At 43.4% G+C, this 24,642-nt stretch overlaps 1 protein-coding gene across 2 annotated transcripts in view; it reads right to left on the bottom strand.

Moving 5' to 3' along the window:
* Positions 1-24,642, bottom strand: part of atp11b (ATPase phospholipid transporting 11B) — a 237,188-nt gene that overhangs the window by 35,977 nt on the left and 176,569 nt on the right. Inside the window, exons 27-29 of one of the 2 annotated variants that reach the window (XM_072474212.1) lie at positions 19,968-20,071; positions 17,927-18,092; positions 1,303-1,394 (exon numbers count right to left, since the gene is read on the bottom strand). In XM_072474212.1, the coding sequence (XP_072330313.1) occupies positions 1,303-1,394; positions 17,927-18,092; positions 19,968-20,071 (362 nt within the window). The remainder of the gene's footprint in view (positions 1-1,302; positions 1,395-17,926; positions 18,093-19,967; positions 20,072-24,642) is intronic. The other variant, XM_072474211.1, reaches the window with a different exon arrangement.

The following is a 24,642-nucleotide window of genomic DNA, read 5'->3' as shown; positions in this document are numbered from 1 at the left end:
ACTGTACTTTTGTGGCCATTTCACAAAATACTGCGAATACTAGAAATCTGAAATAGGAACAGAAAATGCTGGAAAAACCCAGCAGCTCTGGCAGCAACTGTGGAGAGTGAAACAGAGTTAATGTTTCAAGTCCACGTGACTCGTCAGATTTGCCAGAATGCTAGGCAACATCCGTGGATGCAAAACAGGCTGTCCTGACGAAAGGTTATTCTGTTTCTCTTCACAAATGCTACCCAAGCAGCTGAGTATTTCCAGAATTTTCTTTTATTTGTTTCCAGGATGGAGTATTTTGTCTTGGCTTTTACTAAAATGGCACGAGGCATGACAAACTTCAGTTCTGTGGAGAGACTCGAGAACCTGCTCCCCATAGAGTAGAAGATAAAGAGAGATTTGATAGAGGAATGGGACTAAACGGATTACTTTTTTTAAAAAAAAGAGCCAGAACAGGAACAACAGGCCAAATGGCTTCCCTCTGTGGTGCAAGAATTTATGCTGCTTGCCAAATAAGACGGTTCTGAGTAACTGTATGAAAGTTTTAAGAGCATGTGACATTGAACAAGCTTGTTTGAATTTAGAGTGCTAAAAACCGAGAGCAAGTTCTCTTTCAAAAGTGTAGACAGCTGCTTATTAAAACAGTCTCATACTGTTGATCTTCACAGACACGCGGAGAACGCACAAACTCCACACGGGCAGTGACCCGAGGCGGGATCGAACCTGGGTCCTCGGCGTCATGAGGCAGCAGTGCTAACCACTGCACCACCGTGCCGCCCCCCCATACTGTTAATCTTAACCTGTGAGGATATAGATTTTTCTTATTTAGAAACTCATGCAAAATCCTTCCCTGATTAAAATCAAATATTTCAAACTCTATTAAGTGTAAAACCTCTTCAAATGCTACATATTATTACTTCAGCTGCAATAACCTACCAATTTGCAATATACATTACAAAATTTAAAAAGTGCAAAATTTAGGATATTTTTAAATAAAAATCAAGTTTTCAAATAGATACCAAAAGATGCATGGTGGTATAAGTGTTTTATTTATAATAAAACTGAAGTCGTTTCTTAAACTAGTTATATTATTTGACACGTACTGATTCATGCTGGTTTTCCAATGTCTTACCCAGGAAGCAGGAAGGCCCTAAAGCAGGTGCTTGTTAAGCCATTATCCTGCATGCAGGTAGCTAGGTTTGCTTCTCCACCCTATCCCAACATTCATGCCTTTTTGTCCTTGCCTAAGCATGTTATTGTCCAATCATAGTTGCCATGCAAATAACTGAGCAGCTGTTCCTTCCACTCTACCTATTCTTGCTCAGTGGATTCCTGACCCTGAATCTGGCCAGTGGCTGTAGAGCGATGTTGGCCTCCTCTAAAGTAACTCTGTTGATGTGCATCTATAGAGGAACAGAAAAGGGATGGAACACATAATATATAAGTAACTAAACAGAATACTTTTAGTACCTTTTCTGAGATGACCATTAAAGACAAGTCATTTCAGACGAAGATAATATTCTAATGCAAATTCTATTTTTGAAAAGAATAATAATTTAAAAAAAAAAACACTTTCTTTAATTATTAGGGGTAAAAGAAAAAGCTGAATCTGCTCTCAATGCCATGGCAGCTAAATTCACAATGTGACATCACATGAGGGTCATATAGTCTCAGGCAAGCAGAGGTTTGATTCCTGAGATTTGCTCATCTAAGCTGGGCAGTACAATAATCTAGATTGGCTTTCGTTTTCTTTTGGGGAGAGGGTAGGTCTCACTGGCTGGATTCCCAAGACAGTTGGCTGCTTGGCCAAGGTACCAGAGGGCTGCCACTGCTCTTTTAACCAAACAGAAAATAAATCACTCTTTCAGGCCAGAGGAAAGGAAGTTGAAGAATTGATTTGTTCAGAATTGCTCTACACTACAGATGCAAAATTATTTGATGTCTGACATTTGAAAAGTGTTGACATGCAGATTGCATATTTCTAATTTCCATACTCATTTAATGTTTCAAGAATTAATTGTGGGATTATGTAGAGATAAGAAATTTTAAACTTACCTTCATAACAAAATGGCTAAGCGTGTTCACTATAAGTGTTACTAAATATACATCTATTTTAAAGAATTTGCAGACCTCAATGTACAATGTTATAAAGAAATCTTTATGAACTACATTAGTTGACAGTTGATCTATCCAATTCAACTCAGACTGTTCAATGACTTCAGCTCTACTTGGTTAACAATATTAAGCTTCTTCAATTAAATCAGTGCGTGGAAACCAGATCAAACTACAGATGGTTTCCTTGACCTGATTAATTCTCTCCGAAGCTAATACCAGTGGAACCATAGTTAAATTTAATGCACAAAGGTGCTTGGTGAGTATTGATGCAGTTTTAACAATTCTACAAATGGGGTCTGACCATTTCCATAGCTCACCATAAAAGACCACTCCAAATTAAGTTTAACTATCTAATTCTTGGCAGATGGTCCTTAATTTGATTTTCAACTTGTAATTCTGTAACCAAGTGCAGTTGTGATATATACCATACACAAAAAGTGAGCTGAAATTGAAGTAATTTTGAAATTCATACAAAATCAACCTAGATGCAATAAATATAAGTGCATTGTGGAGATGCAATTGTAAACGTAAACATCCCAAGACATTCTTATCTTTTTTGAAATCAGATACACTAAATAATACTTTGAAAATAACATCAATATTCAGCTCAACCATCTTTCATTTAAGTAGTCACCACTTCAAGCACCATCACTGACAAGTTTACTAATCCAGCAGAATAGTAAACTAACAAAAATTACTCAACTCAATTCACAGAAGTAAATATGATTCTTCATTTTATAGTAGGATACAAATAAGTTGCATAATTTCTGAAAAGCTTCCATTACACATTGCAGTGCAGATGGTGGGCATGCAGCCCACTGCGGTTCTTTGGTAGAGCTATTGAAAAATGTGTGAATGGCAGATGACAGACAACAAAGATAACCAACAGTGACTCGGATTGGTTGAATATGGCTAGTCGTATCCTACAATAATCGGAGTTGGGGCCATGCTTGAATCTCTCCACACCTCTGCCAGTATCAAAACAGCTCAAAGTCACAAATGATTGTGACATTATGTGACTGTGCCAAAGGTAAACTTTCCCACTAAACCATTACCTCTCGACACCCAACTCACCATTACCTCTCCTGACATCTCTACTGTTGGTACATTATCAAAACTGTTTATCTGACATCCAGTACAGGGTGAGAAGAAATTCCTTTAATTGGACTCTAGATGAATTTCCAACCACATACATTATTAAGACCACCTATTTCCACCTCTGCAACATCACTTGATTTCCCCCTGTATCAGCTCATCTCCTACTGAAATACCCTCCTTTGTGACTTTCTTACCTGTAAGTTTGAAAAGTTTTCCTCCAACATTCTACACTCCTTCAAAGTTTTTCTCCAAAATTCTATACTTTTTCCCCCAAAGTCTCTCTCCAACATTCTACACTCCCTAAACTTGAGGTCACCCAAACCTCTGCTGCCCATGTCTTAACTTATAGCGAGTCCTGGTCCCCTACCACCTCTGATCACAGTGCTCCAGCTGAGCCCTAACCAGTGTTTTGTAAAGGTTCATCATAATGCAGTTGTTCCTGTACTCTGGGTCTCTATTAATAAAACTAAAGACATCCATCTCAATTTGTCCTGCCACCTTAAAGGATTTGTGCACATATACTCCCAAGAGTCTTCCATTTCTACAGTCCATTTAAACTGTACCATCCAGTTTGCATTCCTCCCCTAGTTCTTCTAAAATATATCACTTTGAACTTCTCTGTTCTGAATTTCACCTGTCAAGTGTCTGTCCATTTCACCAGTCCATGCCCTCTCCAAGTATATTACTATTTCCTTATTATTTAAGACATTTGAGTTTTGTATTGTCTTAAAACTTCGTATTTTGCCCTGTATAACCAAATCTAGGTCATTAAAATGTATTAAAAAATGCAAGGGTTCTAATGACAACCCTAATGCACTGCATACTTCCTTCCAGACTGTTAAACAACTATTTACCTCTACTCTCCACTGTCTGCCCCTTTACCACCATCCCTTTAATACCAACTGTGCCAATTTTGCTAACTCGTCTATTATATGGTCTAAGCTCCTTTTTAATGGTCAATATCCAGTTCATCAGTTGCACTATCCCCAAACAACCTCTTCTTTACTCCAAAGATCTCCATCAGTTTGGTCAAACACAATTTGCCTGCAACAAATCAGTCTGAAGGAGGATCGGAATACTGCACCCAGAGCCTCTGTAATTTCCACTCTTACACGAGAATGCATCTCACCCAAACTGGGTATAATTTTCCTACTTTGAGGATTCCCAACCTTTTGCTTACGACAGTTATATCAAAACTATTTTGATCATGCACCTCAATTCAGCATTATCAACTTGTGTGTAATCCCACAGGCAGATTTAAAAAAAAAAACTACCCCTCTAATGACCACATGTTTCGTAAATCATTCTAATTACACATTACAGGAAAAGATATATCTATAATCTTTTTAAAAATCAACATTCATGTGATGAAGTAGTTTACTGGAACATAAGAAATTGAAAGTTGATAGAAATACATCTGTCCTGATCACCCTTCCCTCAGTCAGCAACCGTCTTCCCAACACTCCTCCAACTACTCATTCATTCATTCACTCAACAGATCCTCTTCCCCACACTAATTGTATGACATTCTATGAGCGCAAGCAATAAAGGAGGTTTAATTATCTTGGTGGCTAATGATGGCCACTGATCTAGTATAATTAACACAATGACTGCTCTGTGTATGAGAATCATCTGTACAGATTAGAAAGAGGTGTTGACAAAATGCACTGACCATAAACATTGACCGATATTTTAATATTTTCAATCTGATCATTATCTAGCTAGAACTGTCAGCATCATGTTCATGCATTTTAAATCCCTAGCCAATGTAGAAATGTTGCTGATTATCGTTGGTCAATTTTCGGGAATACATATTCTGTTATCTTAAGAAGGGTAACAAAAGATCCAGACCTTAAGCATAGCAGCAGAATGCAGTAATATTGCCATTTTCAGTTCTCGACAATACAAACTGTCAGGGTTAAGAAAAATATTCTATTTTCAGTTGCTTCATGTTAGCTGACTTGTAGAAAATATATTCAACAAGGGAACTTGCATTATGTAGCACCCTTCAAATCCTCAAGATATCTCTAGGTGCAATACAGCTATTTAATTATGTGTGAAATATACACAGAAAATGCTGGAAATACTCAAGGAGATCTGGTGGTATCTGTGGGGGTAGAAACAGAGTTACGGTGACCCTTTGTCAGAACTTTTGAAGCATGATCAAGTCAGGTCACGGATCTTGAATGGTAATGGATAATTAAACTAACGATTGGAAGAGGCGGCTCCACAAATATCACCATCCTAAAGAGACTAGCATGTCAATGCAAAACGCAAGATTGAAAGCATTTGCAACCAACTTTAGCCAGAAATATTGAGTGCATGATCTATTTCGGCCTCCTCCCGAGGTCTCAGCATCATGCTAAGTCTTCAGCCAATTTGATTCATTCCATGTGACATCAAGAAATGGTTAAAGGCACTGGATACTACAAAGGCCATGGGCCTAGACAACATTCAGCAATAGTACTTATGTTCCAAAACTTGCTATACCCCATGTCAAGTTTTCAAGTTCTAGTCGCCATAGTCCCAGATGACCATAGGATGCTTTCCCTTTTGAGGGGACAGCTGAGTGGTGGTGGTTTAACTGGAGGATCACCACATCTCAGGCGAGGCGCAAGGTTGAGAAGGCAGGGCCTTCATGAATAACCTCAGCCAGCACAGGAATTGAACCTGTGATATTGGCTTCACTCTGCATCACAAACTTTTCCAGTACAGCTACAGCACTGGAATCTACCCAGCAATGTGGTATGTCTTGCCCACAAAAAGAACAAATCCAACCCAGCTAACTACCGCCCCAATCGACTCTTGATCTTCAGAAGTGTCATTGACTGCCTAATTAAGCACACTTACTCAGCAATAATCTACTCACTGATGCTCAGTTTAGGTTTCACCAAGGCCATTCAGCTCCTGGTCTCATTACCACCTTGGTCCAAACATGGAAAAAAGAGCAGAGCTCAAGAGGCGAGGTGACCGTGACTGCCCTAGACATCAACACAGCATTTGACCAAGTGCGGCATCAAGAAGCCCAATCGAAACTGAAGGCAATGGGAATCATGGGGAAAACTGTCCAATGGTCAGAGTCATACCAATTAAGGGGCAATTTAGCGTGACTAATCCACCTATACTGCACATCTTTAGGTTGTGGGGGTAAGACCCCAGGGAGAATGTGCAAGCTCCACACGGACAGTGACACGGGGCCGGGATCGAACCGGGGTCCTAGGCAACGTGAGGCAGTGAGGTACCTTGTGTTTCCCTATTATGTCTTTTCTTTTATTCCCTTTTTTCCCCCATGTACTTAATGATCCGTTGAGCTGCTCGCAGAAAAATACTTTTCACTGTACCTCGGCACACATGACAATAAACAAATCCAATCCAATCCAGCAGTGCTAACCACTGCATCACCATGCTGCCCCCGTCAGAGTCATACCTAGCAGGATGGAAAATGGTTGTAGTTTTTGGAAATCAATCATCTCACTCCCAGAACACTGCTGCAGGGGTTCCGCAAGGAAGTGTCCTAGTCCAAACCCCATCTTCAACTGTTTCATCAATTAACTTCCCTCCATAAGAAGTGCATCAAAGGATAGCTTTATACAGAAATGATACCAATACTGAACTGAAATCCAAATGGAATATTTATGGAACTAAGGTTAACACATCTGAATAAAATCATGGGGAAAGTGTGTGGAAGAATTAAAAGGACAACTAAAGATGCGGTAAAGAATCTGAAAGAAGCAAAGTAGATAACTCATAGCGCCAGGGACCTGGGTTGGATTCCCAGTTTGGGTCACTGTCTATGCGGAGTCTGCAAGTTCTCCCCGTGTCTGCGTGGGTTTCCTCCCACAAATCCCGAATGACGTGCTTGTTAGGTGAATTGGACATTCCAAATTCTCCCTCAGTGTACCCGTACAGGCGCCGGAGTGTGGCGACTAGGGGATTTTCACTGTAACTTCATTGCAGTGTTAATGCAAGCCTATTTGTGACACTAGTAAATATTATAGATTATTATTATTCTTCATGTTTGTTCCTAGTTGGAACAACTGCACTTAGAGTCTGATCACGTGATGTCCTGATGACATCATAGGCCATGTGCAAATAGGCAGACTATCTTCAGAGTCTATAGAGTAAACACCTTTGTTTGTACCTTCGTGGTCTGTAAGCCTATCCTTTAAAATTACCACAAAGAAAACCATGCTGTCAGACTTCCGAAGAAAATATAGAAAAATTGTCGATCTCTACACAGAAATCCGAAAAGGATTAAGAAGCTAAAAACTTCGCTACACTGAGGGTGCTGATTATTGGTAGCAGGCATCATTAGGAACAAAAATGTAAACATCGATTTTGGAGGAAACAACAGAGAAAAGAAGCTGCCCGGAACGATCTGGAACAGTGCAGGGAGCACCTCAAGTAGCAAGTACCCTGTAACAATAGTTTAGCGCTGAGGTGTTCCAAAACTTGTAAAGAAACAGGCCGAGCTCAGGGGGTACCTTGTTCAGAAAAAAAAAGTGAGGCTGAGTGCTAAAAGAATTCAGTGGCACATCGTGCTCACGCAAGCTCTTTCCGCAAATTTGGGTAATGCTTCCATCTCGGATAATCAGGAAACAAGATTCAAAGCTCGGGAGCTTAAGTCTGGTCCATGTTGATGCAATTGGATAACATCTGAAATTAACAAGAACCATGTCAACAGATGTAACTTGTAAAAATGGCAGAATTTCTGGCACCGTGGGACTGTATGATGAGGGCACCGAGTATTGGAGTTCATATACTAAAAGATTCAATTATCCAAGTGAATAAAATTGCAGCAAATATTATAGCCCCAACTTATCTGAATACAATGGAGGGGAAAATATTCAACCAACTGCGATGTCTGGTACAGTTATAGAAAAAGGGCTCAAAAACCTATGAGGAGATTGTGGCGATATTACAGGGCCACTTCTCACTTAACCCTTTAGTCATCTCAGAGGTTCAGGTTCCATAAATATAACCAACAAGGTGGTAAATCAATCACACAGTTCGCAGCTTTGAAGAAAGTAGCTGAATACTGTGAATTTGGAGATGTCTTGAGCAACACCATTAGAGTGTGCGTGTTAAAACGTGAAGCTATCCAAAAAAGGCTGTTATCAGAAAGCAATTTAAACTTCAGGCTTCAGAAGTTGCAATCTCTACATTAGCAGCTAAGGAAACCCAACAAATAAGTTCATGCACTAAACTCCATAAAACGTTGGATGAGACTCGTACATAGAAATTGCCACCGTTGTGCAAAAACTGGTCACGTCACAGCAAACTGCTGGTGCAAAATTCAGGAATTCTGGTAAAAAGGAGCACATCGAAAGTGCATGTTGGAGAAAGAAACAACAAATTCCAAACAAGAAGTATAAAAAAAACAAGAATTAAGAGTATCAAAGGGAAAACCGAATAGAGGAATAAAGATCCATGCGATACAAAAAAGGCAAAAAAAAGGACCAGACTCACAGCCAGAGTGTGAACTGTTGTTAAACATACTGTCCATTGTGGGCACAACGAACCATGACTGGGTCATAACTGTGAAGTGATGCACATTTGGGGGAAACAGAAAGGAACTTAAAAATAATAATTTATAGAATGTGGGCATTGATGGCAAGGTTATCAATTATTGTCCATTCTTATTTGCCCTCAAGAAAGTGGTGATGATGGGAACTTCCGGTTGCGGCTATGCGGAGCTAAGCCGCACGATTCGGCAGCTCCCGCAAAGACGGACATTCGGGCTCGATAGAAGAGCCCCAACGGAACTTTTCACATAGCCAACCCGTGGGGAAGAGGAGAGGTCCCCCACTAACCTGTATGGACCGGACCCGCAGCGAAACGGCCAAGAAAACGGCACTGGAGCAGCGGGAGAAGAGGGGAAAACAAACAAAATGGCGGAGGCTGGGGACAAAGAGGAAATGCAAGAATTCATCAAGCGCTGCTTCGAGGAGCTGCGCAAGGAGATGGTGGCGCCTATGCTGGCAATAATTGAAGGACTTGGGGCAACCCAGAAAGCCCACGAGGTGAAGATCCAGGACAAAGTGAGTGAGAATGAGGACAAGCTCTTGGGCCTGGCGGTGAGAGTGGAGCGGCACGAGGCGCTACACAAGACGTGGGCGGGAAGACTCGAAGACCTGGAGAACAGGTCGAGGAGAAACAATCTGAGGATCCTGGGTCTCCCAGAAGGAGTGGAGGGGGCCGACGCCGCGGCATATGCGGGCACAATGATCGGGGCGCTGAGGCCCCCCCGGGGTTGCTGGAGCTGGAAGGGGTGCACCGGGTGCTGGCGAGGAAGCCCAAAGCAAATGAGCCGCCAAGGGCGATGGTGGTGAGATTTCACCGGTGCACAGACAGAGAGAGGGTCCTGAAATGGGCCAAGAAGGAGCGGAGCAGCAAGTGGGACAATGTGGAGATCAGAATATACCTGGACTGGAGCACGGAGGTCGCTAAGCGGAGAGCGGGTTTCAACCGGGCCAAAGCGGTGCTGCATCGGAAAGGAGTGAAATTTGGAATGTTGCAGCCAGCGCGACTGTGGGTCACATATAACGGCCAACACCACTACTTCGAAATGCACGAAGAGGCATGGACCTTTATAGGGTGGGGGGTATTTGAGGGTTGAAGTATGATGGCGGTTGTATATAGGGGGGCAAGCACGCGCAGGGAATGTTATATGGGCTGGGGACGAGAGACAAGGCTGCAAAAGAAGCTGCGTCAGGGGGGGCGGGGCAGGCTCTGGAAAGCGCGGGGGTTTTCTCCCGCGCGCGGGAAGAAAGGTGGAAGGGGGAACGTAGGAACGTCTACTGATGGGAAGATTCCCACACGGGGGGGTCAAAGGGATGGCGGGGGAAGCCGGGGTCAGCAGGCGTCAGCTGACTTACGGGACTGTTATGGGGGAGGCAAAAAAGCTAGACAGGGATCTAGCGGGGGGGGATGGAAGGGGGGAGGGGGGAGGGGGGGAGACCAGGGTTGCTGCTGCACTGGCCGAAAGGGAATGGGACACAGAAGAGGTGGCCGGGACGGAGGTCCCCCGGTTGGGGGCCTGGAGGGTGAGGGAGATGCAGACACGGGACTGGCCCAGAAAAGGAGATGGCTAGTCGGCGGGGGGAGGGGTGAGAGCCCCTCCAATTCGGCTGATAACGTGGAACGTGAGGGGCCTGAACGGACCGGTGAAGAGTGCTCAAGTGTTCGCGCACTTGAAGGGACTGAAGGCAGACGTGGCTATGCTCCAAGAGACACACCTGAAGGTGGCAGACCAGGTTAGGATAAGAAGAGGATGGGTAGGACAGGTATTTCACTCGGGACTGGATGCGAAAAATAGAGTGGTGGCAATTATGGTGGGAAAACATGTGTCATTTGAGGCCAGGACTATCATAGCGGACAATGGAGGGAGATACGTGATGGTGAGTGGTAGGTTGCAAGGGACGTGGGTGGTGTTGGTAAATGTACACGCCCCGAACTGGGATGATGCTGGATTCATGACGCGCATGTTGTGGCGCATCCCGGACCTGGAGGTAGGAGGACTGATAATGGGAGGGGACTTCAATACGGTGCTGGATCCAGCACTAGACCGCTCCAGATCAAGGACGGGAAAGAGGCTGGCGGCGGCCAGGGTGCTCAGGGGGTTTATGGATCAGATGGGGGGAGTGGACCCATGGAGGTTTGCAAGACCGCAGGCCAGGGAATTTTCTTTATTCTCCCACGTGCACAAGGCATACTCCTGGATAGATTTCTTTGTGCTGGGCAGGGCGCTCATCCCGAGGGTGGAGGGGACGGAGTATTCGGCCATAGCCGATTCGGACCATGCCCCGCACTGGGTGGAAGTGGGGCTGGGAGAGGAGAGGGGCCAATGCCCGCTGTGGCGGTTGGATGTGGGACTGCTGGCAGATGAGGTGGTGTGTGGGAAGGTAAGGGGGGTATATTGAAAGGTACCTGGAGGCCAACGACAACGGGGAGGTGCGAGTGGGGGTGGTATGGGAGGCGTTGAAGGCAGTGATCAGGGGAGAGCTAATCTCCATCAGGGCTCATAGGGAGAAGACAGAGGGCAGGGAAAGGGAGAGGTTAGTGGGGGAGATTTTGCGAGTGGACAAGAGATACACAGAGGCCCTGGAGGAAAGATTACTTGGGGAAAGGCGACGGCTCCAGACGGAGTTTGACCTGTTGACCACGGGGAAGGCGGAGGCACAGTGGAGGAAGGCGCAGGGGGCGACCTACGAGTACAGGGAAAAAGGCCAGTCGGATGCTGGCACACCAGCTCCGTAAGAGGGCGGCAGCGAGGGAAATAGGAGGAGTCAAAGATGGTGGGGGAGCCATGGCCCAGAGTGCAATGGAAATAAACAAGGTATTCAAGGCCTTCTATGAAGAGTGGTACAGATCCCAGCCCCCAGGGGGGGGAAGAGGGGGTGAGAAGATTCCTGGACCAACTGCGGTTCCCGAGGGTGGAGGAGCAAGAGGTGGCTGGTTTGGGGGCACCAATCGGGTTGGAGGAGTTAAGTAAGGGTTTGGGGAGCATGCAAGCAGGGAAGGCTCCAGGGCCGGACGGGTTCCCGGTGGAGTTCTATAGAAAGTATCCGGACCTGTTGGCCCCGCTACTAGTGAGGACCTTTAACGAGGCAAGAGAGGAGGGGACCCTGCCCCCGACAATGTCGGAGGCGACAATTTCCTTGATTCTGAAGCGAAACAAGGACCCACTGCAATGTAGATCATACAGGCCAATTTCGCTCCTTAATGTGGACACTAAGCTATTGGCAAAAGTGCTGGCCACGAGGATTGAGGACTGTGTCCCGGGGGTGATACACGAGGACCAGACGGGATTTGTAAAGGGCAGGCAATTAAATACGAATGTGCGGCGGCTCTTAAACGTGATAATGATGCCATCGGAGGAGGGAGAGGTGGAGATAGTGGCAGCCATGGACGCGGAAAAGGCCTTTGACCGAGTGGAGTGGGAGTACCTCTGGGAGGTGTTGCGTAGGTTTGGGTTCGGGGGAGGGTTTATTAGCTGGGTTAAGCTCCTGTACAGCGCTCCGGTGGCAAGTGTGGTGACGAACCGGCGGAGGTCGGAGTACTTTCGGCTGTACCGAGGAACGAGGCAGGGGTGCCCTCTGTCCCCCCTCTTGTTTGTATTGGCGATCGAACCCGGGGCCATATTACTGAGGGAGTCTAATAAATGGAGGGGGGTGGTCCGCGGGGGAGAAGAGCATCGGGTTTCGCTATACGCGGACGACCTGCTGCTGTACGTGGCGGACCCAATGGAGGGGATGGTGGAGGTCATGCAGACTTTGAGGGAGTTTGGGGAGTTCGCGGGCTATAAGCTCAATGTAGGGAAGAGCGAGCTTTTTGTACTACAGGCAGGGGACCAAGAAAGAGGGATAGGGGGCCTACCGCTGAGGAGGGCGGAGGGGAGTTTTCGGTATCTTGGGATCCAGATAGCCAGGAGCTGGGGGGGGCCCTACACAAATTGAATCTGACGAGGTTGGTGGACCAAATGGAGGTGGACTTGAAAAGATGGGACATGTTGCCGCTCTCGTTGGCGGGTAGAGTGCAGTCGGTCAAAATGGTGGTCCTTCCGAGGTTTTTGTTTGTGTTCCAGTGCCTCCCCATCGTGATTACCAAGGGCTTTTTCAAGAGAGTAGGTAGGAGTATTATGGGGTTTGTGTGGGCGAACAAGACCCCGAGGGTAAAGAGAGGGTTCCTGGAACGCAGTAGGGACCGAGGAGGGCTGGCGCTGCCAAACCTAGGGAGCTACTTCTGGGCAGCAAACGTGGCGATGATCCGTAAGTGGGTTATGGAGGGAGAGGGGGCGGCATGGAAGAAGATGGAGATGGCGTCCTGCAAAGGAACGAGCTTGGGGGCGCTGGTGACGGCACTGCTGCCGCTCTCGCCATCAAAGTACACCACGAGCACGGTGGTGGCGGCAACGTTAAGGATCTGGGGCCAGTGAAGACGGCATAGGGGTGCAGTGGGAGCCTCGGTGTGGTCCCCGATCAGGGGTAACCACCGGTTTGTCCCGGGGAAGATGGACGGGGGGGTTCCAGGGCTGGCACCGGGCGGGGATTAGAAGAATGGGGGACCTGTTCATCGACGGGGCATTTGCGAGCCTAGGGGCACTGGAGGAGAAGTTTGAGCTACCCCCGGGAAATGCATTCAGATATATGCAGGTGAGGGCTTTTGTGAGGCGACAGGTCAGGGAATTCCCGCTGCTCCCGACACAAGAAATTCAAGACAGGGTGATCTCGGGTGTATGGGTCGGGGAGGGCAAGGTTTCGGCAATACACCGAGAGATGAAAGAAGAGGGAGAAGCACTAGCAGAAGAGTTGAAGGGTAAATGGGAGGAGGAGCTGGGGCAGGAGATCGAGGAAGGTTTGTGGGCTGACGCCCTGGGTAGGGTTAATTCCTCCTCATGTGCCAGGCTCAGCCTGATACAATTTAAGGTGGTTCACAGAACGCACCTGACAGGGGCGAGGTTGAGTAGGTTCTTTGGGGTAGAGGACAGATGCGGAAGATGTTCAGGGAGCCCGGCGAACCATGTCCACATGTTCTGGACATGTCCGGCACTGGAGGGGTTCTGGAGAGGAGTGGCGGGAGCAATATCTCAGGTGGTGAAAGTCCGGATCAAGCCAAGCTGGGGGCTAGCAATATTTGGAGTAGTGGACGAGCCGGGAGTGCAGGAGGCGAAAGAGGCCGGCATTCTGGCCTTTGCGTCCCTGGTAGCCCGGCGAAGGATCTTGCTAATGTGGAAGGAGGCGAAGCCCCCTAGCGTGGAGGCCTGGACAAACGACATGGCTGGGTTCATAAAGTTGGAGAGGATTAAGTTGGCCCTAAGGGGGTCTGCGCAGGGGTTCTACAGGCAGTGGCAACCATTCCTAGACTACCTCGCGGAGCGTTAGAGGAAGGTCGGTCAGCAGCAGGAGCAAGGGGGGGGGGAATGAGAGATTGCTTGAGGGGACGGATGAGCGGGGGATAACATGGAGGGTGGGGGAAACTGGCACGAATGGGCGAGAGACGGTGTATAAAGCCATGTAAATATATCATCTTACCGTGTATATATATATATATATATATAGCTTGCTCAGGGTGATTGTGTTATTTTGTTACGGGGGGGGGGTTATTGTTTGTAAGGGGGAAAAATTGTTTTGTTAAAAAACTTTAATAAATATTTTTTTTTTTTAAAAAGAAAGTGGTGATGAGCCACTTTCTTAACGTGCTGCAGTTTGTGCGATGGAAGCACACCCACAGTCCTGTTAGGAAGGAAGGGAGTTCAAGCTTTTGAACACAGTGACAGTAAAAACACGGTGATATCTTTCTAGGTCAGGATGGTGTGACTTGGGAGTGAATTTAGAGGTGCTGGTGCTCCCTTGTGGTTGCTACACTTGTCCTTCTGCATGATAGGGGTTGTGGGCTTGTGAGGTACTGACCAAGAAACCTTGATCAGTATAATCTAAATGGCACTATTTTGTGGGGGAGTGCAAATGCAGCAGAGCTTTGGGACTATGCATTGATGGTGGCAGGGAAAATTGGCAAAGGGATTAAGAAAATGTATGGGATACTTGGCTTTGTAAACAGGAACAGGGAATACAAAAATCAACAAAAAAAAATGTTCTGCTAATCCTTTACAAGTCACTGGCTAGGCCTCAGCTGGAGTACTGTATTCAATTCAGGGTACCATACTTTAGGAAGGATGTCAAGGTCATGGAGAGAGTACATAGCGGTTCTATAATAGTGGCACGAGGGTTATGAGGGAAGACTTGAGGGAAATTAAGTTTGTTTTCCTTAAGCAGAGAAGGTTATGGGGAGATTTAATAGAGATTGAAGGGTTTTGATAAGAGCAGTTGGGAGAAATATTTATTTGGCAAGGGGGTCGATAACCAGGAGATAATAGATTTAAAATGGTTGCCAAAAGAACTGTACTAGAAATAAGATGAAATGTTTCCCACACAGAATTTGAAAAAAACATTTTTATATAAAGAGTACACAATGGCCAATCCATCTAACCTGCACATCTTTGGGTTGTGGGGGCGAAACGCAGACAAACACGGGGTGAAGGTGCAAACTCCACACAGACAGTGACCCAGAGCCAGGTTTGAACCTGGGACTTTGGTGCAGAGTGCTAACCACTGCGCCACCGCGCTGCCCATTTCCCACACCAAGTTAAGCAAAAAGCAGTTGGGTATGCCGAATGATTTATTTTTCAGGGTAATGGGAGTACAACTGGTATGTGGTACTAAATTGAATTGTTCTAAGAGTTAGCACAGACATGACCGGTCAAATGGCTCCTTTCTGTGCTGTAATTCTTTGACTCCGTAATGTTATGTCACTTTCAGCTTGCTTCAGTGTTGAAGTCATGGTAAAGGGGTTTGGAATCCGAGCATTTTTTCATTATATGAAACAAGATAGGGACATAGAGATAGGAACAGGAGTAGTCTAAATAATCTCCTGTGCCTCTTCGCCATTCAATGAAATCGTGGCTGACCTGTGAAGTAACTCCATATGTCTACCTCATATCCCTCAACACCTTTGGGAAACAAACATCCATCAATCTCAGAGTTAAAAGCAAGATTTTTTCCAGCATAAACTGACCTTTGTATAAGAAAGTTCCAAAATTTTAACCACTCTTGCATCAAACAGGGTTTTCTAACTTCACTCCAAGAGAGGCCCTGATCTAACAAATTAGACCATCTAGCTGGACAATTGAATTCTAAGATTATGATCTGAAAATCAAGTTAAATACACCATGGAAATTGTGTTTGTTCGAAACTAAAGGCAAAAAAAAAAGGCAAAAAGCAAACAATGTATCCAACTTTCATCTTAGTATTTGCTAGTTACCAGAAGTGTAGAGAGCATTTCTGAACTGTTTTCATAACAAAGAATTCATAAAACATTTATTTTTAAAATAAGGCTGTGGGCAGAGGTTTTAATTTAAATATAGAGTGTCATGAATTTTGAAGAATTTTCATGGGTGCAACAAGTCCCATTCAGTTGACGGCAACAAGCAGTCAAGATACTGAACATCCTTCATTTCTAAATGTTGCTTCGCAGCAGAAATATATTTTCCAGCTTAGGAACTGTTCAACAAAGATCAGCGTATCAAAAATCAGCCTTTGATGTAACATACCAAGTGCTTCAGTTCAGCAAATATCGTGCATCCATCAAATGCTTAAATCCTCATTTAGGTTGACCCTTACTCCAAGGCAACGAGCAGACTTATTTTTATGGATTCAATATGATCATGTGTTTAATCATTGTTCAATCCAGACAAAGTTGAAGAACAATTCCGCGGTGCATATTACAAGCTTTGTCCACATTTTGTGTAATCTTTCCTGTACATTTTAATTACTTTTAAGTTCCTGCTAAAATGTGTGGCAAAAGAAAGATTCATAAAGTCGGATTTGAAACTTGCAAATATTTAACATTATTCTGTATTAAGAGGTAGGTTTATCAGTAAGTATATCAGTGCTGACTGTAACCAAAAAGCAGCAAACAGCAACCTTGCTTCACAAACAAAAATATATGAAGAAGCATTCTTTGATTAAAGTTGTAGATAAACCAATATCATCTACCATACTAGCATGTAAACATGAAATTAAATTTAAGATATAAAAACATTTATTTTTTATAAAGAGTGCCCAATTATTCCCCCCCCCCCCCCCCCCCAAAGGGGAAATTTAGAATGGCCAAACCACCGAACCTTCACATCTTTGGGTTGTGGGGGTGAAACCCACACAGATACAGGGAGAATTTGCAAACTCCACACAGACAGTGACCCAGGGCCGGGATTGAACCCGGGCCCTCAGCGCCGTAGGCAGTAGTGCTAACCACTACATCACCCAAAATGAAGATATGCATGCTTGTAGGAAATATTAATAAAAAATGCTTTGCTTTCATGTTTACTTGATGGATAGCATGGTGATTACTTTGCCTTTCACTTATTATTTTCACCCCTCTGTTTGTCTGTCTTGTGTGTGTGCGCAGAGGGTGGGGGCAAGTTAAAGTGGGGGATTAGGAATTAGTTGATAGTTAACCAATTGTATTTGCTGCATATTACATTATAGTTCTCGTTATAACAATCACCCCATAAACCTATCATGGCAAGTTAAGCATGCTTGCACCTTTAAGATGCTTATGCTATGACTCCTGACACATGTCACACACACATGGACAAATCAGTAACAACATTTATTTTGAGGATAACACTGCAACTTTCATATTATGCCAGAATATTTATACTGTTGCCATGTTATTTTTCTTATCCTATGCACAAATTAATAGGATACATCTTCTGTCATCAACCCATCACAAAACCGGCATATTGTAATGATTACGAAAATAGAGTTACACATGCATGCGGTGAAAGAGCAAATTATTACTCAATATTAACCCACTTTGACTACAACTTTTGCCTAACATTTAGTACAAAAGCACATGTATAGCAGATTATAGTATCAACTTTCTAATGCTGATTTAAAAATTAATTGGAAACAACTATTGTATTGTACGCTTAGACTGCAGCTAAGAACATACAGACCATGATCACTGTATGGTATCCATCTGATATGAGCAACAGATTTATATAATTTTACATCTAAACTTCACACAAAAATCAAACCAAAATACCAAATGTTATTCAACTGGATGTTTTTCTTTCTGGCAACCTGTATACAAATTTTAACTCAAAAGATAAATTACAATGCATCTGAATGTGCTGGTGTTGATACAGAAGGACACTTACCTGTGATCTTTGTAGCAAGGTAGGTCGTGTATGTCTCCAGAATACTTTCCTTAGGACATCCGGGAACAAGCAAGCAACTACTATAACCATAATGCCAAGCCAGGCTGAAGCACTGGACAGCAACTGAGCGAAGACAAAGTACATGTCTTGTTCCTTCAAAAATGGCCTATAAAGAATGAAATTGGAGATTGTACACACTAAGTAAATTTTGCTGCAAAATCCTATGAAGCTCCTCTTTAATCCCAGCCCATGGTTTTAAAACCTCCCAATGCAATAAATTCCAATATCTAAATTTACATTGACAATACCTTAGATGACTTCAGAATTAAAGACAAATTTAAAAAGCTTTCATGTAATGGCATGCCATACAACACATCCAAAAATCGAATATGTATCCATAAAAACATGTTGATCGTAGTTTCCAATGGCTTGACAATCCAACCCAAGTTCTCTATTTTTAACCATAGGATTCTCAGTATTTTTGTATCATTTACATTTCTCTTCCGACACACATGAACTAGCATATTAAAATAACCTTTATGCTAGCCACTGCAATTCAATGTCCAAATTAATCAGTTATTTCTGTATTGCACTACCAGTGTATAGAATTAGTAAACAGAATTAATTTCCAAATGGACATTCATTCTAACAAATGTCCAGAATGAGATAGTGTATACCCAGTTGAGTCAACCATATTGCTATGGATCTGGAGTTACATATAGACCAGACCAGGTAAGGATGGCAAAATTTCCTTCCCTTTTTAAAATAAATTTAGAGTACCCAATTATGTTTTCCAATTAAGGGGCAATTTAACGTGGCCAATCCACCTATCCTGCACATCTTTGGGTTGTGGGGGTGAAACCCACGCAGACATGGGGAGAATGTGCAGACTTCTCAGACAGTGACTCAGGGTCGGGATTCGAACCCGGGTCTTCAGCGCCGTAGGCAGCAATGCTAACCACTGTGCCACCCTAAAATTTCCTTCCCTAAAGTATATTCGTGAAACCAGATAGGTTTTTTTTCTTTGCAAACATCAACAATTGTGATCATCAGACTTATGTTTCCAGATTTCTTTTTTTGAATTCAAATTTCACCATCTGCTGTGGTGAGATTCAAACCCAGGTCCCCAGAGCCCACTGACAATACCACTATGTCACTGCCTCCACATTTAGGTTCAACCTAAAAGCAATGGCTCCAGTACCTTAAATCCGCACACATGTTGGCTTCTGAGCTCAAAATAGTTATGCAAATGAACAAACTGTATAACTGCATGTAGCATATTCCACTTTTACAGTTTAAGTGGAATTTTGCACTTGGGCAGATTATTAGTAGTTGAAGGACAGCAAATATAGCATTTTCCTTGCTTTAGTGTCCAGCATTATATAAAACAGTTGGCCACTTTGGGTGCAGAGCTTCCTCATTCTTCTCCGTAATATGCTTTAATTCCAACTTTAGAATAGCACTCTGTTGCTACAATACAAATTTTCCATCTCCTACAGAATCCATCCTTACAGCTGCTGTGTGACAATGTAGTCCCAGTTCTTATGGACAGCTGGTCCTATTTTTATAATGGACTTGAATGTCACTACAATTGGGTTGAGACGGTTATTTTTCCAGAAAACAATTACAAACAACATAGGGGCGAAGACTTTCTTCACTCCTGAGCTGATTATTAATTTAAGTCTCGGATATGATTCACTGCACTATTCTTCATTAGAGATTATATTTTATATTCAGGACACACACCATCTTTCACCATTTTCAAATTTTGACTTCAGTTTTATTTTATAGTATTGCTAGAGCTTGGATGTTAAAATGTTCATTCCTACAAAAGAAAATGTACACACGCTAGTTCATTTTCATGGCTATTATATGCAACTATGGGGAAAAAAGCTATTGAGTGGCTGCAACCAAGAACTGAGGTCCACATACAAGATCCACATCTAAAGCTACAGATTAGTGGAGCTTTCTAACGAAAAACATTTAAATTACATTTCCAAAATTGTATTTAAAAAAAAAAATTCTACAAATCACTACTTACCAAAGTATTGCTCCATAAAGCAAAGAGAATGCAAAGTAAAACACTATTGATCCCCAGGTAACAAAGTGATTTATCCAGGTCCAGTAGTGCGTCTCAATCCCAAGCTTGTGGTTTTTGGAGAGGGAGGTTGGCAAGGAAAAAAAAAAAGAGAGTGAGTTGCTGAGACAAAAGCAAAGGCACCAGACGAGTCGGCATGAAACAAAACGCCACCACAACCAAATTTTAAGATATTCCAATTAAACGAACAGCATTATTTAAATCAGAATTTCCATTTTCACATTAGTAAATTTCAAGGAGTTAATATTCTGAACCAGTTAACAATGGGAAACAAAATGGGTTTTTCAATAGTTTTTAAATAAATTATGAGATTTCCTCTGTGTGCAAAAGGTGATATATCAGGAATCTCAAGCACTTTACCAAGGGCAACTTGTTCAGTCATGATGTGGAGATGTCGGCGTTGGACTGGGGTGAGCACAGTAAGAAGTTTTACAACACCAGGTTTTACAACACAGGTTTGTTTCGATGTCACTAGCTTTCGGAGCGCTGCTCCTTCCTCAGGTGAATGAAGAGGTATGTTCCAGAAACAGATATATATATATATATATATAGACAGATTCAAAGATGCCAGACAATGCTTGGAATGCGAGCATTAGCAGGTGATTAAATCTTTACAGATCCCGAGATGGGGTAACCCCAGGTTAAAGAGGTGTGAATTGTGTCAAGCCAGGACAGCCAGTCAACTTGTTCAGTGACAGTGGTAACATAACTAAATTCCTTAGTTCCTTCACTGTCGCCGGGGTTGAAATCCTGGAACTCCCTTCCTAACAGCACTGAAGGTGTTCCGACAACACATGGACGGCAGTGAGGAAATTCTGTTTCCAAAAATATACTTTACTCAAATTAACTGACGGTACATTATATAACAGCTCAAATTTGAGATTATATAAAGTACATACATATCAGTTTATTTCAATACAGTACATGAGGTGCTTCACTACACTTGTCATTACAGGTTACATTTACAATGTACAGTTACATTTCATGTCAAGGATTCACTAGTGCAAACAGCCTGAGGGCTTTTAAAATTGTTACTGAGTAGATAGTTGTGAAGAGAGAGGTACGTGTAAAGTACCATGCATTTAACAAAGCAATAAGAGTCCGAGACAGAGTAAATGAGAGCACCTTCCAATGATAGCTGATGATCTAGAAATGTACCCTGAGAAATTTCAATGGCAGGGTCATACAGCCAAGGGATAATCATCCTGCACATCAAAGGCAAACACATTTTTGGAGTACCTCACATGAATTATATCAGAATGGGAAAGAGGCATCCTAATTTCTTTGGTCCATTGAGCTAACAAGAAAACCTTCATTTATATAATATTGACAAGAAAGTTCAATGAACAGGAATAAACTTAATTGCCCTCATAACCATACATTTGTGAAATGAAGGTGCAATATCTGGACATATTTCTTTTGCCCGCAGAGGACAGGTCTCAGCATATGAATCATAAGTGAGCTGGACCTCGAGCCCTACGGATAATTATAAATTGGTTGTCAATATAATTCACTGCCAATGAGTTAATTTATGTGACGATGCAAAGCCAGGTACGCAAGTCATCCCAAACACTGGGTAGATCGTGTCATACAGCAAGTCCCTTCGACTGCTCACAATGGGTAGAGTACTGATCATACTCAACCAATTGGTCCTTCCAAAATTCAGAACATAAAGTCTAACATTCAATGTGATTTCACAATTGGGCAGCATTTGGTGAACAATCCAGAGTGTGTCAAGAATGTTTGATCAAACAAAATCATGGGAGACAATAGTTCCCTGATGCATTCTCCATGGCAATGTCTCAACCCATCAGAGCCAACTTACCAACCATTCTCTATGGCAATGTCTCAACCCATCAGAGCCAACTTACCAACCAGTTAGCTCCCTATTCTCAAGAAATATGAAATGTTGCTCTTTTTGACACGTGGCATTGGGTTTGCCCTGATGAGCGCAAGATGAAAAGTTGACTGCATATCTCTTTTCTCAGCAAAACCTAAATCCTGTATGACCAAGCGCATATTGAAATTTTGTTTTCTGAAAATGCTCTTCGATTTCTGCTACATGTTCTAGTTTGTGGCATACTGCTAAGGAACTAAGCTGTTTATAAAAGCACTTAATTCTAGAGTCAGGTCCAAGTTCTCAGCTGGAAATAATTCAAGATACCGAGTTTCAGTGCTTTGGGAGAAAACGTTTACCAGTGAGAAAGAAGTTGTCTTTATTTTTGGTGCACACAATCCTTGCTCACCAAGGTATTTCTTGCTTTTAGAAAGTATATTTATTAAGCTCACTATTGGATTCAAAACACTAGAGGTTCAAAATAAGCACCAAGACATGTGACCCTGACGAGCAAATTCCAGTTTGCAAAGTTCCTTAAGCAAAGAGCAATCATAATCATGACTCAAGGGTATGCTTACTCAACAATTTAATTTTGTGATCTCAAGGACACAGTGTCACATTATCAGTGCATTGTTAGAACAATGTGTAACAAAGCACGTCTAGCAACGCAAAGAGAGATATATGCATATAGCGCTCTCTCATGCACAAAAACACATTCACAGTGTGGAATTACTGGACTTCATTTTATGCTGCTTTGATACCATTTTTAGCAGTAGTGGAGAAAAGCATGAACGAAATCCTCAGACAGATTAATGAATGTGGTGTAATTGTAGCATCAAGTGGTCAGGAAATCATTATGCATTATCTATAGTTTCAGTACAATGAATAGTTTCTATATTTCAAAATATAACAGGTCCAAATGATATATAAACCATTCTTCCTTAGTTAGTAATTTTTGCATGGTTGATCACTTCTCTTCGCATTTGTCCTCACCTCCCACCCATCACACCCATCAGCATGGACAAGCTGTAAAATTCTATGACTATCACAAGTAGCAGTCACGAGTCCAAAGGCCTAACAATCCACTGGACCCTAGTCAAAAAGTTTCCATTTCTGCTCGACTGATCTTATTCAGTGGAACCATGCTGCAACCAAAAATCAATAGTGGTAATGAGGATAACCATACTCATACATCATCTCTCATTTACAATTTAAAATTTCACAAGGCTGGTCATGGTCGCATGCTCGAAAGATGTTGCACGGAATCCTCTCAAAACTGAGAGAAGGGTTGCTGGGGGTTGCCATGACAATCTTGCGGTCGCTGGGGGTTGCCACAACAAACTTAGGCTGCATTTCCACTCTCGAACACAGAGCCTTGCGAATCGAGAGCAATGACCCGCCCGACAATGGCCTTGCACCGCAACTCGGCACAAAACTCCCAATCCAACCACAGTCCACAAACTGCGGACATCACAGAATGCTGCACAGATGCTGCTTGTTGATGTTTGATAGAAATTAAATCCTGAGCTACATTTGTTTTCCTTGTTATTATGTCCAAGACACCTTGGAAAGCCAGTCCTCTGCCTGCCCTCTTTACAGCTCGGGTTTTGCACAATGAAGCCAAGCTCACAATCAGCCTCCTGGTAGCAGTTTAAACGTTAATTTGGGGGGGGGGGAGGGGGGGGGGCAGAACTGTGGGCCAGAAAGTCAGGACTTCTCTCGGCTAAAGACATTCTTGGTACAAATGGCTATTTTGAGTCTGCCACTGGCTTCATTACTGGTGAGGATCTTCCAGCTTTCCCAAGGCTCTCCTCTTCCAGATTTGGATGCATTGGAGGCAGCAGCAGCCACCAAGGAGCTGCCCTGTATCCTGATCCCAGCCTCCACCTTCGATATTGAAACACCTCTTCTTTCGTATTCAGTTTCTTGCCTTCAACATGACAGTGTGTGTCAGGCTGGTCATCAAGCATCTGATCAAAGCAATTGGTCTCCTGCATGGCTGCAGCAAGACCATCCAGATGAACTGCCCCAGCACCAAAAATCACAGGTTCCTTCCTGTTATGTATCAGAGTAACACCATTGGCTGGTGTAATGTCACATGTTACACAGTGACATCAACAGAGTATTTTGCTGGCTTTTGTGGAGTACAAACACCTTTTTGTGAATAAACCGCTTGCATTATGTTATACAAAACCAAATTATGCCACCTCTGATTCTCTCTTTGCGGCTACAACAAAAAACATAACAAAAGTGAAACTGCCGATGAAATCTGGGCCGTACAAAAAAAAGGGAGAAAAACAATTTTCAACCATGATTTTGTGAGCCAGAAGAAGGAATCATCGATGGAGATTCAGGACCATGCACCATTGGGAGCGAGTTTGAGAGAAATATCACTGACTTCCAAGGCAAGATCATCATTGTGGCAAGTAAGAACGTAAGTAAATATCTGGACATTGTACAGGTTTCAGCGGGGCGTCGGCGAATCATTTGCTTGATTGTAACAGCCACTAGTGCAAGTAAAAATGTTTTCAAAAAGGAATAAAAGCAATCAGAAAGAGTAGAATCCTGGATTAGCTGCACGAGGGCCATCCCGGTGCAGTTAGAATGAAGGAGTTGGCGAGAAGCTCCATCTGGTGGCCTGGGTTGGATGCCCAAATAGAGGAGAAAGTGGGGTCATGCCAAATCTGCGCTGCATCAAGAAACCTCCACTATAACCTTTACATCAATGGGAACGGCCTACCAGGCAATGGTAAAGTATCTATGTTGATTATGTGGGACCAG

The sequence above is a fragment of the Scyliorhinus torazame genome, chromosome 14 (assembly GCF_047496885.1).
Source record: "Scyliorhinus torazame isolate Kashiwa2021f chromosome 14, sScyTor2.1, whole genome shotgun sequence".
NCBI classification, from domain to species: domain Eukaryota; kingdom Metazoa; phylum Chordata; class Chondrichthyes; order Carcharhiniformes; family Scyliorhinidae; genus Scyliorhinus; species Scyliorhinus torazame.
This window is presented reverse-complemented; position numbering and strand designations above follow the sequence as displayed.